The 17,640-nt window shown below is 44.7% G+C and overlaps 1 protein-coding gene across 1 annotated transcript in view; it reads left to right on the forward strand.

Annotated features, from left to right (window-relative positions):
- The window catches only part of cacna1g (calcium channel, voltage-dependent, T type, alpha 1G subunit), a gene marked incomplete at both ends in the record, with an annotated part of 367,943 nt that overhangs the window by 159,587 nt on the left and 190,716 nt on the right, over positions 1–17,640 (forward strand). Inside the window, one exon of the mRNA XM_080747312.1 lies at positions 1,401–1,534. Within this exon, the coding sequence (XP_080603438.1) occupies positions 1,401–1,534 (134 nt within the window). The remainder of the gene's footprint in view (positions 1–1,400; positions 1,535–17,640) is intronic.

The raw sequence follows: 17,640 nt of genomic DNA on the forward strand, positions 1-17,640 counted from the left end.
GACTGTTCAAGTGGTTAAATATCTGAAAACACAAATTGACATGAATCCAAAATACAATGATGATCGTGCTGTCAAATAATGAAACTATGGAATCTATGAAAAGGTTGTGAGGGTCCCTGCTTCATCTCTCTCTCTCAAGTAAGGGGTCCTTGACCTGAAAATGTTGAAGACCCCTGTAGTAGAGCTTATGACCAAACAATAAATCAACCGGGAACAGTGAAAGTAACGGTTTTCGGACATGCATGGTTTCTTCTACCCGTCAGCGAAGCCATGCATCTTCAGCCTTCCAGTCTGGGGGTCCTCCTCCTCACATCTGGTGCATGGGGGGGTTATGATGCAGCAGCCTGCATAAAGATGAAGGAAGCCCACCCCGGGACAGCTGTCTGGAGCAGAGGACGACACATCGCTGGGTTTCTGAATGTCAGCACACGCTTCCCAGTGTGAAGGGAAATATTTGAGGTCTTCAAGGGAAACCACATCAGTGCTCTGATACAGTGTCTCACTGGGTCCGATGGGTGTGTTGAGAGCTGTAAACACACGCACGCGCGCGCGCACACACACACACACACACACACACACACACACACACACACACACACACACACACACACACACACACACACACACGCACACGCACACGCACACACACGGGCGTGCGCGCACACACAAACAAGCGCTCGCTCACACACACACACACACACACGCCCGCACGCACGCACTTTTGAAAATGAAGTTTTGACTGCCAAAGGCAAAGGGGGAACTTTGTGGGCCTAAGCGGCGAGGTTTTGATATATTTATGAATTTCTCTGTGTACGTGTTTGGATCGCTCATTCACCGGTGGGTGTCCTGCGCCTTGATCTCTTCCCAGAATTTGAGTCCTTCATTTTTTATTCACTTCACACCACATTCTTCTCCTCATCTTCCATTCCTTCGCCTCTTGACTTATTCATGATTTTTTTCCTTTTATTCTTCTCCCTTTCTTCGTATGTTTAGGAATTACGGTTATCTCCATTTTTCTTTATCCCAGTCCAAAAATCATTCTTTCACTCTTGTTTTTTTTCTTCTTTTCTTTTATGACGTGGCTTTGCAAGAGGCTATAGCTGTCTATGACAGGGTCTCTGTGGGTGCGTGTTTGTTTGTCTGTCTGTTCACTGTACGCACACTGCCAGTAGGCCACATAAGTACCTCCACAACTATACAGTATATATTGTATATGAGCTGTTTGATCTTGTATGATATGTGCCTTTGGCTGATTCCCAAAAACATAAGGAACAAAGTGTGTCCCTGATCAGTTCAATACTTTTTCCACCCGACAACGACAATATGTGTCCTACTTTACATCAAACGACAATTCTGATAAGTCTCTCTGTCTCTGTCTCTGTCTCTCTCTCTTGTTGCAGGACTTTGACGATTTTATCTTTGCGTTCTTTGCCATCGAGATGGTGATCAAAATGGTGGCTCTGGGCATTGTGGGGAAGAAGTGCTACCTGGGAGATACGTGGAACCGCTTGGACTTCTTCATAGTGGTGGCTGGGTGAGTTGTGCAGAGACACACAAACACTGACTCTCTCTGTCTGTCTCTCTCTCTCTCTCTCTCTCTCTCTCTCTCTCTCTCTCTCTCTCTCTCTCTCTCTCTCTCTCTCTCTCTAGCCCCCTTTCCACTGCAAGGTGGAACCAGAACTTTGAGGAACCTGAACCAAATTTTTTGGTTCTGGTTTTGTTTCCATTGCACACGGCCCGGTTTCAGACGAGGTTCCCGGAACCTCTTGGGTCCTGCTCCTGAGGTAGAACTAAACTTGAGTTCTGGGAACCTATAAGCGGGGCCAGCAGCGCTGCTGCTCTTTTTTGGGACCTTCCTGGTTAGGTCTGGTTATATGGAAACGTAAGCAGAACTTGGTTCCGGAACCTCACAGGTTCTTGAAAGTTCTTAGTTCTGGAAAGTTCTGGTTCTTGTTCTGGGTCGGCCCTACAGTAGAAATGGGGCTTCTGTCTCTCTCTCTCTCTCTCTCTCTTTAAGGGAGTTTCTTGCACTTGAAGCGTACACAGCTATGGATGTACACACACAAACATACACACACACACACACACACACACACACACACACACACACACACACACACACACACACACACACACACACACACACACACATACACGCTGGCGGACATGTGTTGTGAGTTTGCGAGACTAGGCAGACTTGGAGTGAGCGTGTGGAGGGAATTCCTTCAGTGGCGTGCCCCTCCAAGCTGTGCTTACAGTACATCTCACCCCCCAGTCTGAGCTGTGAGCGTCGAAGGACGCGGTGCGTTGTTTGTTTGTTTACTAGGTAGGCATGCACAAACTCACACAAACACAAGTCGTACAAGGGAGGAAATGGCCGATCTGCTATAGCTCACAATGCATATATTTCCTATTTTTTAAAACATTTTGAAATTTAAACTGATAGTGGTTAAATGAGCATGTTGGGTTCATGAGAACTTGTTTCTAAATAATAACTACATGCATTGGATCCATTTGGAACGCGGGTTCTTTTTTTACATTTCCTGGAAAGTAAAACGGTTTTGGACCCGAAAGCAACGATATGGGAGAGAAGTGGAACGCACGCACGCACGCACGCACGCACGCACGCACGCACGCACGCACGCACGCAAGCACGCACGCACATGTAATCTGATTAAACAAGTTAGTGAGCATCTCCTGCTGGCTTCTCTCTGACATTTTCATCACACTGCCTCCCCTGCTGACTTTTAATGGCATCCATAACTTCTGTTGTCCATCAGTAAAAAACAGAGCATATTTCCCTCACTGCGTGTGCGTGCCGTTGCGTGCGTGTGAAATGTAGGCAGGCACATGTGTGTGAGCGTGTCCTTCAGCTGCAGAAAAGGATTGCATTTACATTTCTGTCTCTAATAAAACACGCACGCACGCACACACCCACACACACACACACACACACACACACACACACACACACACACACACACACACACACACACACACACACACACACACACACACACACACACACACAAACACGCAAACACACTGTCAACGGGGTCCGAGGCTTAACAATGAATAGCATCTGTGTTCTGCCAGCGAAGGTCACTCGGATATCTTACCATCTCTGTTCTCCTGCACCACACCACACTGCACGCATACACATGCTCACACACAAACACGCACACACACACACACACACACACACACACACACACACACACACACACACACACACACACACACACACACACACACACACACACACACACACACACACACACACACACACTCTCTCCTTAACTAAAACTCCTGGCTGAAGAAGCCATCGTCTGATGACATCGAGGATGAACTATCTGTATGGTGAATGGAAACCTACTGCACTGCCTATGATTTCCCTCACATCTCATTGCTCTCGGCCCATAAGTTAATAAGAATTACAGTATGTATGCATGTGACCTAGTCACGATCAGTCTGGATATACGCAAGACTACTGGCCCATCTTCTTTCCTGTTCGGACTCGATGTTATTCAGAACTTCTGATGGCCGGTCTGAGAACTTTTTTTCGCTGAACTCGTGCACCCCTAGATTTACCTGACTGTCCAAACTACGCTATATTGGAAAGCCTGTCCAAACCGTCGGAAAGTCCATGTACTGGCCTTAAAGGACTTCTGTAGTTCACTCAAAAGTACTTATTTTCTATCAATTACAGACCCAATGAAACTCATGAAATTCATGGTGATGAACATGGTGTCGCATTCCTAAGTAAAAAATGTGATGACCGACCAGTGGGAGACTCAGGAGTCTTCTTTGAGTCTCGTACTCACCAGTCATCAAATTACTGGTTCAGGAATTAAAAAATAAAAATCATTGGTGTGTGATTAATAGCAAATAAGATAGCTAACCACAGTTTTAAAACTGTCCAAGCTTTTTTTTTTGAGCATGGAAATTTTAAAAGCTGGTTTGCATAGAGATTACATTAAATTACCAAGACAACCATTAGCTTGGCTTCTCTCAGTGTGAATGCAGCATTACTCCATTACATCTCAAAGGAAGATATTACTTTTTACCCCAATGCAATTATTTAAAATGTTTAATTACTAGTTACCGTACTTTGGAGATTTCGATTATTATTACAAAACATACACTAAGCACTTCAGCCCTACAGTATATACTTTGGCTATTTGAAAATAGCCAATCTATAAGCGCACAGCACCTCGCCTTGCGACGTGTTGTGAACTTGTAGATCTGCTATTTTATGTTATACATTCCGGAACATGCGAAAAATGGGACATTCTGCAAAATGAGCACTTTTACCTTTGGTCCTTTAAGTATAGGCTATTTTGATGCCAATACTTTTGTACTTACTCAAGTACATTGTAAGCAGAGTATTTCTGCATTGCAGTATTGATACTTTTTATGAAAGTAAAACATTTTTTTAACTTTTTCCACCACTGTCAGGAGGAGAGCCCCGCCCGTTACTGAGACAATGGTAACCTAGGCAACAGGGGGTTGTCGGGCATGTGATATATCCTGGCAACAGTCATTACGCTGGCCGGTGGAAGGCTCTGATGGAGAGCTGTGTTGTTTCTCAGTCCGACGGCGCTTACAGCCGAGGTGCTTTTTCAGCTTGTCTTGCACTTTCTCTCTCCCTGTAATCACCTGACCGCCACGAGGGTGAGGGTTGATAGACTCTGAGTGATTTGATGTTGGTTTGCACAGGTGAAGGAGAGGGAGAGAGAGAGGGGGAAGGGGAGAGAGAGAGGGAGAGAGGGAGGTAGAGGTAGAGAGAGAGAGGAGACTTGTCTGGTTGTAAACTTTTTCAGGCCATGACCCCCCAAAATAATCATGTTTGACTTGAAGACCACCCACTCTGACAAGCACTTGGAATTGTAGAAGTTGAGGCATAAGTTATGCCTCAACTTATGCGGCATAACATTTGGTTTTGGCGAGGCTTACGGCTCCAGTCGAGTGCGAGATCCAGTGAGCTTATACAGTAGATCGTCCATTTTCACAATCTTTGTGCGGTGCTAACCGCTCCTACATCTGGCTTTGTGTGTATGAGCACGGAACCCCATACAAGGACATATGTACGCATGTCGTGTTTGAGAACATGCAGTGAGCACTGCTCACTTCTCCCTGGTGCGATTTCTACCCCTGGGGGTCCGGCCCACAGATTGAGAACCACTGGTCTAAAGCAGTGGTTCTCAACCTGTGGGTTGGGACCCAGGGGGGTCCCTAAATTATTTTGGGGGGTCCCCAGATGATTAACTTAATGTGCAACATTGTTTTCTCACTCAACAGTAAACAAACCAACATAACGTTTAAGTGTATAGAGGGTATCTGCACATCTATGACAATTTAAGAACTTTTTAATACCTCTAAAATGACAAATGAAACATTGGCCAAATTGTCAAATATTAGAGACAGAAACTGTGAAAATAGCCGATCTACATGCTCACAACGCCTTGCGATGTATCTGCTATTTTCACAATAGAACCGTGTTATACAAAATGCCTCAACTCTTAGTGCTCGTCAGGGTGGGGGGTCCCCAGTTAAAATATGATTATTCTGCGGGTCACAGCCTAAAAAGGTTTGCACTGTTTTAAAGGGTGCAGTGGGTCAGACAAACAATTTTCCAGTGACAGATACCGTAGGATGGGTGAGGAATGGCGAGAGGAGGAAGTGAGAAAGTGGATGAACCAATGAAGCGTGTCTAGATGGAGTGGAGTGATTTAATGAGAGGTCAGTGTGGTTGAGGGGGAGGATAACAGAGGCTTATCTATATAACAGGGTGAGAAGGAGAAAGGTAAAGTTCCTGCCCACCAGTGTGGAGTCTATTATTGGTTCATTTCAGGTCGGGGAAGCCATTCTCTTCCGCTGCTACACTACGACTATAATACATGTTGCTGCCTGAAGAATAAATACAGTAGGTAAGATAGAGCAGTGGTTCTCAACCTTTTCAGGCCACGACCCCCCAAAATAATCTTATTTTAACTGGGGACCACCCCACCCTGACGAGCACTAAGAGTTGAGGCATTACATTTGGTATAACTCTATTGTGAAAATAGCAGATCTACATGCTCATGCTCACAACGCCTCGCAAAGCTTTGCGAGCATGTAGATCGGCTATTTTCACAATGTCTGCCTCTAATAGATGACAATTTGGCCAATGTTTAATTTTAGAGGTATTAAATTGTCACTTTAGAAATGTGCAGATACCCCAAAATAATTTGGGGACCCCCCCTGGGTTGAGAACCACTGGGATAGAGCACTGTCTCCCATGGGTGGGACCAGTTTTTATGGGTTGCGAGTGAATATTCCTCTTTTTTTCTTCGTTTCCTACATTCAAAAATGTAAAATCAATTGAACAATTCCAGTATTTAATGTATATCTTTTTAAATGTAATTTCTCTAAATAATATAAATGAATAAATGAAGAAGTAGTGAAAATCTGAGAGGGGGAGAGGGGGAGAGAGGGGGGGGGGGGGGGAGAGATGAGGTGACTGAGTGCACTGACACAAAGCCAACTTCCCATCTCACATTGGGTTTGGTGGAGCCCCAGTCAATATAGCAGGGAGTCCACACAGCAGCTAGGCACTTAGCAGACAGACAGACGGACCTGCATCCATACATCGATCTGTCTTCACACCTATCTCAGAGAGAGAGAGAGAGAGAGAGAGAGAGAGAGGGGGAGAGAGAGAGAGGGAGGGGTGAGGGGATGTACAGAATCTCATTGTAGGTCTTCAACTTCTTTTATTTTTTTCAGAAAAAAACGGGACCCCCCCCCCCCCTACATATTGGACTCATGTTCAATGTGCGTTGCGGGTAAACTTGACCTTTGGCTCGGTACTTGGTCCGTTCTTTTTTCCCTGTACACCGAAAAAAGCCGATCTACTGTACAAGCTCACAACGCGTCTGTCTGCGACACTTTATGAGCTTGTAGATCTGCTATTCTTGGCTAATGTTCCCCCAAGAATAGGGACACTAGTGTTCAAGTGGTTAATGTAAAAAGCACCCATGACACAAAGATTTGGTGGTCCCCATGCAGTGTTTTTGAGGACCCCCTATAGGGCACCTGTTGTAGGGTGGTTCTCAGCCTTTTCAGGCCGTGACCCCCAAAATAATCATATTTTAACTGAGGACCCCCCCCCCCCCCCCAGCCTGACAAGGGCTAAGAGTTGAGGAATTACATTTTGTATAACACGGTTCTATTGTGAAAATATCAGATCTACATGATCTCAACGCCTCGTGTTGCGAGGCGTTGTAGATCAGCTAGCTAGATGTATTAAAAAGATTGTCACTTTGTGATGTGCATATACCATCTTTACACTTAAACTTGAATTTGGGGACCCCTCCTGGGGGTCCGGACCCACAGGTTGAGAACCACTGTTGTAGAGGACAGTCCCATAATACAAAATAAAACACATTATCAGTTTTACTGCCAGATGTTGTTATTTATTTATTGGGTTTTGTGCCAGCAAAAGCACCTTACCTTTGCGATGTTATAGAAAAAGATGTATTCATTTTTTTTTCATCATTATTATTTTATTTTCTCCTTAAATAGGTGTACCTTGGCTATACGAGCAGTAGAGGGCAGCCTCATGCAAGAATTAATGTGAAAATGGCCGCGGTAGGCTCCCGTCCGTCAAGACAGCTCAATCGCTACAGAGCAATAGATCGAGAGAAAATAACAAGGAAGAGTGTTGTTACTCCATTGATGCTAACGTCCAGTGGGTTTTTGAGAGCACTTTTACGGGAGCTGTCTCTACGGTACACACCCGCGCGACCCCTCATCAGTTTACAGACATCAAAACAAGGTACAAAAGAACGAGCAAAAGAATGTACTATTGGCGGCGTGCCGCCGGGAAAAATGGGGCGAACGGGAACGTTCAAAGCGGTAAAAGAGTTAAAACAAAAGCAACACTACAGCAAATCCACAGATACAGGTACGTTCGTTAGTTCGTTCATTCATTCATATATATATATTATATATATATTCATATATATATTCATATATATATATATATATATATATATATATATATATATATATATATATATATATATGAATTTGACTCAAAACGTGCATGTTCCTCAAAACAGTGAATCAGCCACTGTGCAGTCTGGCCGATCAGGTCACAGACAGATTGTCCTCAGGACTTCAGCCTCAATGCCATCATTACTGTTGTCATAACTCATCCTGAGACGCTGTATGTCTCATCCTTCTGATGGCACAATATTAAATAACTCTTAGGAGAGAGAGAGAGAGAGAGAGAGAGGAAATCGTCACTGTCGGGCAGAAACCTTGTATTTCCAAGTTTCAAATTTGTACATTTTTTTCGCAAAGCAAAGTCCTGCTACATCATACAAGGCCATCGCACAAAAGTAGTGAAAACAGCAGTACTACAAGCTTGTAGATCGGCTGTTTTCACTAGTTTAAATAATTTTTAAAATGATAAATACTAAACAAACAGTTTTGGACATACAAGGTTTCCACCCAACAACAACGAAATGGAGGTAGCTGAGAGAATGACAGGAAAAGCCGAGGCAATACAAGCTAATCCCATGTGCCCTCCCTCACTTTCTCCTGGTGATTTATTGATGCCACTTCGGAGCACACTCAGCCCTGGTCGGGGGGACAGAGGAAGGATGCGCGCGCGTTGAGAGAAACAGAGAGAGAGAAAGAGAGAGAGAGAGAGATAAAGAGAGAGAGAGAGAGATTGTGGTTACGGGGACCGTGTGGAGGAGTTATGTGCCGTCGGGGGGGAGAGAGGGCACAGCCAAGGGTAGAGTCATCTGAACACAAGGAGAAATATTAAACAAGCTGTCCGCTGTCAGGAGCCTTGTTCAGTGTGTTTCTCTCTGTCTCCGTCTCTGTCTCTGACTCTGTCTCCATCTCCGTCTCCGGGCCCTATCTTGCGCATCCCTTAAAGTTTTTGCCATTTTTTTAGATTTTGAAAAAAACATTTTAAATGGCAGATAAGCTCACAACGTTTCGATGTAGATCGGCTAGTTTAGCTATTTTAAAATGTTTATCAAAATATTAAAATATGGCTATAATAGGTTTAGGGATAAGGGGTAAGGCATGAGCCCACTAGTTTGTCTCTCTCTCTTTCTCTCTCTCTCTCTGCCCCCTCTCTGCCCTCTGTCCACCTGCCCCATCTCTCCGGGAGGCGACCCATGTGTACTGTCCTGTTAACCGCTTTTAAGCCCTATTTTATACAGTGGCGGGCAATGGTGTCATGTGAAAATAGCTGCTCTATAAGCTCACAACTCCCTTTTTTTAAGGGTTACTCATCCCTGCCAAGTATGTGTGTGTCCCACACCACCCTTGTCCACCTGGTTCCATTAGCTTGATCACCTGCTGCTCTAGAAGTTGGTGAGATGAACGTGGCTCAGTGAATGTGAGAGTAAATCTGCTATTTTTGATGAGTTGCAAGCTTGTAAATCTGCTATTTTTGAAAAGTCATGAAAATGTGTGCAAGTCTTTGAATATATGTATTTTTAAGCAAACATTTGTAACTCAAATTTTGCTTCTGGGGTGTCCCTGGAACAAAATATTTTGAGATGGGCGTCCGTGGTCAAATACATAACATTTTGGGGGTCCTTCCCATGAAAAAGTTTGAGCACCACTGACATAGAAACATGATTTGAAATATTCAAAGACTTAGATAAAAGTCAAAGCTCAGCACCGAGTGTCGCGCTGCGAGCTTGTAGATCTGCTGTTCTTCAATAGTTAAAGCACAAAATAATGTTACCAGTCTAAATGGGTTGAACCCCCTCCCCCTATGAAGAACATTCATGGGGGGCCCGCAGTTAATCCTTGTACCCAGGGCCCAGAATTTGGTGCGACACCTCTGATGAAAGGTGACGGGAGGAGAGTGAGACAAGGCAGCAAAACAAAAACAAGGCTATTATGTTTACTGCTGCTGCTTCACAACCATCAAGGTCTTACACACTGCGGTGTAGTGGAATGTTTAACCACTTTAAACCTTCAGTATTGTACATCAGCTATTTGAAAATGTTGTGAGCTTGTAAAAGAAATGATTACATCTCTTTTACAAGCTATCTGAGGGCCATCAGACAATTGCCCTCCGTTTTCAAGTAAGGAGTTTGCAGACTTTGTACAATATCTTGGCTTCCATTACAGGAAGATTACTTCCTACTTGCCACAATTAATAGCTACTATGGCATTTTAACAACCCAAATCTTGTATTGGGGTCCCACGAGGGCAGGAATTTCATGGAGGCCATGAAAATGTCATGTCCTGATGCCACAGTGGCCTTAATGCCCCAGCTGACTGTTCCACTTTCTCCTCTGTCTCTGTATTGTCAATGACACCAGTGTCTTTTGTTCCCAATTTTAAACCAATCCAGAATCTTTGATTGGTGCAGGGAAGAGCATGGATCAGATTGTAAATGCCAATGTATTTATTTCACTGCAGATAGTCTACATATCACTTTTAAAATCATCGGTAACCCTTTTCAATCAATTCTTTCAATGGACCAAAATCTTGTTTTATTTTATGGCCTTCCTGCCCTGGCATTTGGCCTTTGTGCCCTCAAACAATGGACAACATCAAAGGCCAAGTGGCCCTGTGTCCCACAATATTGGGGCACAACAATATTTTCAGATAGGAGTCCTGAGCCACATGCATATTCATTGGGGGGTACTGGACCTGAAAAGGTTTGAACGAGGTTGATCTTTCATTGTGAATAAAAGCACCAATGAATGAGGCCATCAACTATTATGAATAGTTTTGGTTTGTTTGCGGTGTGTAAAGACCTAATGCAGTTGTCATATCATTATACTGTAACCGCCATAATCACTGTTGATCACGGAGCTTTAGCAGTGCATGCAGAAACACAGTTCTTACTATTGTAATGTTCAGATTAGGGTGACCGCCATCGCCTGTGCCAAGAAATATCAGCGAGATGCTTACATGTCCCGTTTCCCACAAACAAACCACCAAATGTCCCATTTTGGATGGCAGTTAAAATGTCTATTGACTGTTTCATGTTTTCAGAGCTTAAAAATAATGTTAGTAAAGTAGATTAACAACAACAACAAAAGATTGCTGCACACTCTAGCTTGCGATGCCAAAACTTCATTTAAGAACAGAGAACAATAAAACAAATGTACCAACTTTTGGGAAAATCAACCTTTTTCAGGGTCCGTAATCCAGATCAGCGTTTCTCAAAAATTGTGCCATGCACGCACGTACGCGCGCGCGCACACGCACGCACGCATACACACAATAACGAGGATGCCGCCTGCAGCAAGCGTATCCATTTCAGCTATTAAGGATAGCTTATTAAGTTGATTGTTGCTAAGAATACCAGTGTGTAATTTTAATTTTTAATTATGTGAAGTTAAGAGTACAGTTAACCTCATTATTTTATAGACTAATGAAGGATCATGAATGAATGCATATCAGTGAGTGAGTGAGTGAGTGACGGACTGACGGACTGAGAGAGAAAGGATGGGCGCCTGCCCATCACAGGGTTTAGATATATACACCGTGGTGCATCCAGCTTCTTTGTCGTGCATCTATAGCAGTGGTTCTCAACCTTTTCAGGCTGCGACCCCCAAAATACCGTAATCATATTTTAACTGGGGACCCCCCCACCCTGACGAGCATTAGCGTTGAACACGGTTCTATTTTGAAAATAGCAGATGCTCAGAGCATTTAGATCGGCTATTTTCACAATTTTCACAATTTGACCAATGTTTAATTTGTCATTTTAGAGGTATTAAAAAGTCCTTGTCAGAGATGTGCAGATAGATACCCTCTATAGACTTAAACGTTATTTTGGTTTGTTTACTGTTGAGTGAGAAACCAATGTTAATGTTGCACATTAAGTCATCTGGTGACCCCCCAATGGGGGTCCTGACCCACAGGTTGAGAACCACTGATCTATAGGACAAACCTGGACACTTTGTTTTGTCCAGCTTTAGTACTTGCCTCTTTGGACCGTATTTATTTCAGCTGCACAAATTTCCACCTCAGGACGAACCACAATGGAAGCGAACGCAGTTTGCGACAGTTAGAAAAAATGTCTAATAGAATTACACTTGGCACTCACTATGTATTTGCCGTCACTCGCCGGTTTAAGTCCAAATCGGCCACCCCAGTTACGTTAATATTTCCATAATTTTCGTCTCATTTCTCAAAACACTCTTAGCGACATTATAGTCTTAATTTAATGACTCGCTTTAGAAGCAACATCTTCTGCAAGAAAATACAACATTTGATTGGCTAGGCCTGATCACGTGGCGCACTGTTGCAACAGAGTTGCTCGCCTATCGAATTCCGTTACCTGCCGTCGCTCCGACAGAGGACTAGGAAGGAGGGGCTACGTCCTCCCGGTGGGGGCTCCTTCACTGCCAGGTGAGCCGGCGGCAGTGACGACACACAAAAATGTGTGTGGGGCGTCTAAAGTGGGCTTGAGCCACGAGAGGCCCCGGCAAGTGCGAGTGTTGCAAAGTCCGCTTACGCCGACTCAGTGCCGTTCGAGTTAAGTCCCGAGTGAGTAAGTTCGAGTGTGAATGCATGAGAGAAAAAGGGGTAAAAAGCGAAATATCCAAGTAAAAGAGAAAGGAAGAAAGCGACCTTCTGGTATCTGTGATAGCTGGAAAAGTAGCTGACTGTCATGTCTGTCATATCAGCAAAGGGAGATGAAATAGACTTCCCATCTGTTCTCAGTCATGTCTTCTCCCCATAAGTTCCTTCTGACAGAGTACTTTAGACCCACACTTTCTTTAGTGCTGTCACTCCTGTCGATAGGTCTTCACTCGCACGCTGACTAGATGTGTTGGTGTGTGTAGCGTCTCACGGTGCACTGCTAATGACTGTGATAGCAGGCAGGAAAAAGGTGGGGAACACCCAAAGGCCTGCATCTGTGGCGCACCGGGCTATCTATCATTCTGTCTCCTCTCCTCTCCTCTCCTCTCCTCTCCTCTCCTCTCCTCTCCTCTCCTCTCCTCTCCTCTCCTCTCCTCTCCTCTCCTCTCCACACTCGCACACACGCACACACACGCACACACACGCACGTACACGCACACGCACACGGACACGGACACGCACACGCACACAAATGCAGACAGAGGTATCTATCAATAAATCATTCCTTCGACGAAGGAGTAATGGGTGTGCGGCAGCCCAGGAGTCAACAGACTGGGTAGCAACAGCTGACAACAACAGGAATATCAAACAGTATAACTGGTTAGTTTAGAAACAAACTGAGGCTTGAGAGAGACTGCACTCCACTGCACTGCACTGCACTGCACTGTGGTTCTCGGTGCATTTGAAAAATGTGCTGCTATTCGTCCCAAAGCCTTTATACTGAGTGAATGCAAAACACTGAAACACTGCTGTTTCTTTCAAAAGATTATACCAAGCTAACCTTTCCTATGTGGGTGTATAAGTGTTTCTGACAGCAAATTCTTATGGCTTTGTAAAACAGTTTTCTCTAAGTTGCGACGCAACACAGCTCTGTTTACACGTTTCTTTACGCCCATTTAATTGTACACGGATTGTGTTGATGTCTTGATTGTTTTTTTGTTTTTTTCACTTTTGCTTTGGCAATATAAGTGTGTGTTTTCCAGTGCCAATAGAAGCCCATTCGAATTGAATTGAACTGAAAAGGATGGAGAAGAGAACGCAGAGCGAGAGAAAGATAACGGAGATAACAGAAAGTGATGGAGAATTGCGTAATAATCTGAGATCGCATGGGGGATAAATTAGTGAGGAACCGCTTAGCCGCGTTGAGATCTGCCCACCAGTGTCGAGCACAACATCCGATCCAAGTGTTGCGTAGGCTGAACAACACCAGACCCTTCAGGCTTTAAAACCAAGCGTTTATTTTCGTGTCTTCTTTATTTTTTTTATTCCTATTTTCCGCTTGTTAATCTTGGCTCCCAGCTGTGCGCTGACGGAGACGTGCACACAGTGCACGGTAGCAAGCGCCAAGGACAGAGGCCGCGACCGCAGGTCACGTCTGTCATGCCGCTATTGGAGGAAAGCAGCTGGGGCGCGGCGACCTTTCACCGTCTGGCCGTCCTATAGTGAAGCCAGGGGGACATGCTGGACATGATGCACTCACAGCACTGCAAAGACCCTGAGCGCTGATTGAACCCTTACGGGGACTACTGTTGGTATATTATGCTGTCAGTCTGTGTTATTTAACACTCAGGATTTTACTGAGTAGAAACGGAGAGAGAGGGAGATAGAGAGAGAGAGAGAGAGAGAGAGAGAGAGATGAGAGTTATGATGCGCTCCAAAGAGTGTACAAACTAGGGCATTAAGGACTTGTGATTTTTGCAAGTCGACTCGACTCAGTAAAAAGTTGAAGTCGACTTTATCGTTAGATGGCGTCATCACATCAAACACGACCCCCCAATTATTTCGGGGTGTCCCCAGATGATTAACTTAATGTGAGACATTGTTTTCTCACTCAACTGTAAACAAACCAACATACAGTTTAAGTGTATCTTCACATTTCTAAAGTGACAATTTAAGGACTTTTTAATACTCTGAAATGGCAAATTAAACATTGTCCAATTTTGTCAAATATATTGAGGCAGAAATTGTGAAAATAGCCGATCTACATGCTCACAACGCCTCGCATCGCGAGGTGTTGTGAGCATGTAGATCTGCTATTTTCACAATAGAAAGTTTTTTTTTTTTCAACTTCGACTTTCGACTTTCTCTGGTGGGAGTCAACTTGTGTAATGAAGTCGACTGAGTCGACTTGTCGAATTTTTCGTTAATGCCCTAGTACAAACGGATCCCTTACGGGTCCACCTGGTTCCATCAGTAGACCCCACAGAGTTAAATTGATATTGAGGACTTTACCTTGTGACGAGATGGGAGGGCGTTGGATGGATGTAGGCAGTATTTCTCAAAAGCTGCTACTTGGACTACTTCGAGGGGTACTCTGAAATATATGTCTAGTAAAAACATTTCCTTTAGTCTGATGTCGGCTATAAACCAGGGGTCTTCAACAGGGGGTCCTCAGATTTACTACAGGGGGGCCTCCAAGTCTTTGTGTGATAGAAACTTTTTCTCTCCTTTTTTATACATGAATCCAAGCGTCCATGTTCGGAGAACTTTAGCCAAAAATAGCAGATCTACAAGCTGCGAGGCATTGTGAGCGTGTTGATTCGTTGAGTGAAATGTCAAGTTATGTTTTGTTATGTTAAATACGTATCTGAAAACACAAATTGACATGAATCCAAAATACAGATGATTGTGCGTGCTATCAAACAATGAAACTATATGGAATCTATGAAAAGGTTGTGGGGATCCCTGCTTCATCTCTCGCTCAACTAAGGGGTCCTTGGCCTGAGAAAGTGGGACTGAGTTACTATAGGTCCCAAGGTGGGGCCCCCCCCCCACACACACACACACAAACACACGCACACACAATGAACAACATGCATAGGGGGGCCCACAGTGAATCCTTGTCCCTGGGGCCCCGAATTTGGTGCGACACACATGGTTGCGAGACAGACAGAGAGAGAAACAGAAATGCATTGAAAGATACCTACTGTATAAGAAGAGAGCTTGCAGTCAGAGGCGCAGAGAGAGAGAGAGAGAGACCGGACGTGACTGCGTAGGGAGAGACACAGAGAAAAACGCAGAGACGCAGATGCCCAGGAATTCAAGAGACAGAGAGAAAGAGAGAGAGACAAACACAGAGAATAGATGTAGAGAGAGAGAGAGGTGAGGTAAGGACAAAATGGGTCAAACAACTGACACTGTCCTGCATTCCTGTCCTGCCTCTCATATTTTTCCTATTATAGCTCGATCTGGGTGGCATGGTGCGTCGTGTGTGTGTGTGTGTGTGTGTGTGTGTGTGTGTGTGTGTGTGTGTGTGTGTGTGTGTGTGTGTGTGTGTGTGTGTGTGTGCGTGTGCGTGTGCGTGTGCTGTGCGTGTGCTGTGCGTGCGAGGCACATGAAGGACACCATGCATACACCTTTACAACATTTCTTCCCACACGAAGACCATGGATCCTTTGATACACACACACACGCATACACGCACACACACACACACACACACACACACACACACACACACACACACACACACACACACACACACACACACACACACACACACACACACACACACACACACACACACACACCCTGATAAGAGAGGACAAGGCAAAAAAAAGTTGGCTTTATGCCTGGAGGAGTGTCTCTTTGTAGTCGTGTGGTTCGATCGGTTTTTAATTTGCGTGTGTGTGTGTGTGTGTGTGTGTGTGTGTGTGTGTGTGTGTGTGTGTGTGTGTGTGTGTGTGTGTGTGTGTGTGTGTGTGTGTGTGTGTGTGTGTGTGTGTGTGTGTGTGTGTGTGTGTGTGTGTGTGTGTGTGTGTGTGTGTGTGTGTGCACGCGCAAGTGTTTTCTCTTGATACGACTTATATAAATCTGATAGCATTTCCCGAGTGAGTTTGTCCTTGCGAGGGGTTTATCTGTATCAACAAGCGCCCCGCCAACTGTGTGTGCGAGCGTACAAATGGAACCAAATGGACCCTGTCTGTCGGGTCCATGTGTACGCTGTCTCCCCAGTTAAAGGAAACTTCATGCTGCAGTGTGTGTGTGTGTGTGTGTGTGTGTGTGTGCGCGTGTGTGTGTGTGGGTGTGGGTGTGTGTGTGTTTTTGCCTGTATGTGCATGCATGCGTGGGTGCGTCTGTGTGCGACTGTGCGTGCATGCGCGCGTGTATGTGTCTAAGAGCGCAGCACCATCCGTCTCTCCGCCTGGCTCCTCGCTTGTGAATTCTCCTCACGCTAACTCCCAGCGAAGGTTGGGTCTACCCCCGTGCATCCCCGGACCGCTTTCTGCTCTGCTGCATTCCTACTCGCTCCCCCCACCCTCCTTTCAGTTCAGGAGAGGATTGTAGCGTCGAATCCACTCGAAAAATCCTCAATGTTTAAACACTTAAACCCTCTTATTCTTAGAGAAACAGACGGAGTTGCAGCTGCACTCGGATCCCTTGTTTCTTTTCATCTATTCTACACCAAATGTGTTTGCCAAAAAGTGTCCAACTTCAAGCCTCGGGTCGGCTAACTACTCTCCCAGAATATCGTCATTGTCGGTTGGAAACCTTGTATGTCCAAAACCGTTTGTTTTGTATTTACCATTTTTAAAATGATTTAAACTATTGAAAACAGCCGAACAACTATTGAACAACGCCTCGCGCCGCGAGGCGTTGTGTGCTTGTAGATCGTCTGTTTTCACAAATTTTGTGCGACGGCCTTGTGCGATGAAGCAGTGCTTTACTTTGCGAAAACATTACACATTTGAAACTTGGAGATATGAGGTTTCTGCCTGACAGCGACGATATGGACAAGTGGTTAATTTATCCATTTATAACTAACCACTAAATGTACATCTCTCAGAGTTTAATCAACACTGAACTCTGTGTTATTGGCACCGCCTGTGGCAAGATTATAGCAACAACAAAATAAAATTACTTCCTGTGACTTTCTTTTCATCGTTTGTTGTTTGACACAGTTCATTTCGCCTCCTTTATTTCTCTCTCCCCCCCCCTCCCCTCCAGATGGAAGGGAGATGGCTCCGTTTACAGTTTACACCAAGCAAACCTTCATCTGGCTCCCATCAGAGCTAG

This window comes from Nannobrachium achirus (genome assembly GCF_963921795.1).
Source record: "Nannobrachium achirus genome assembly, chromosome: 18".
Taxonomy (NCBI): domain Eukaryota; kingdom Metazoa; phylum Chordata; class Actinopteri; order Myctophiformes; family Myctophidae; genus Nannobrachium; species Nannobrachium achirus.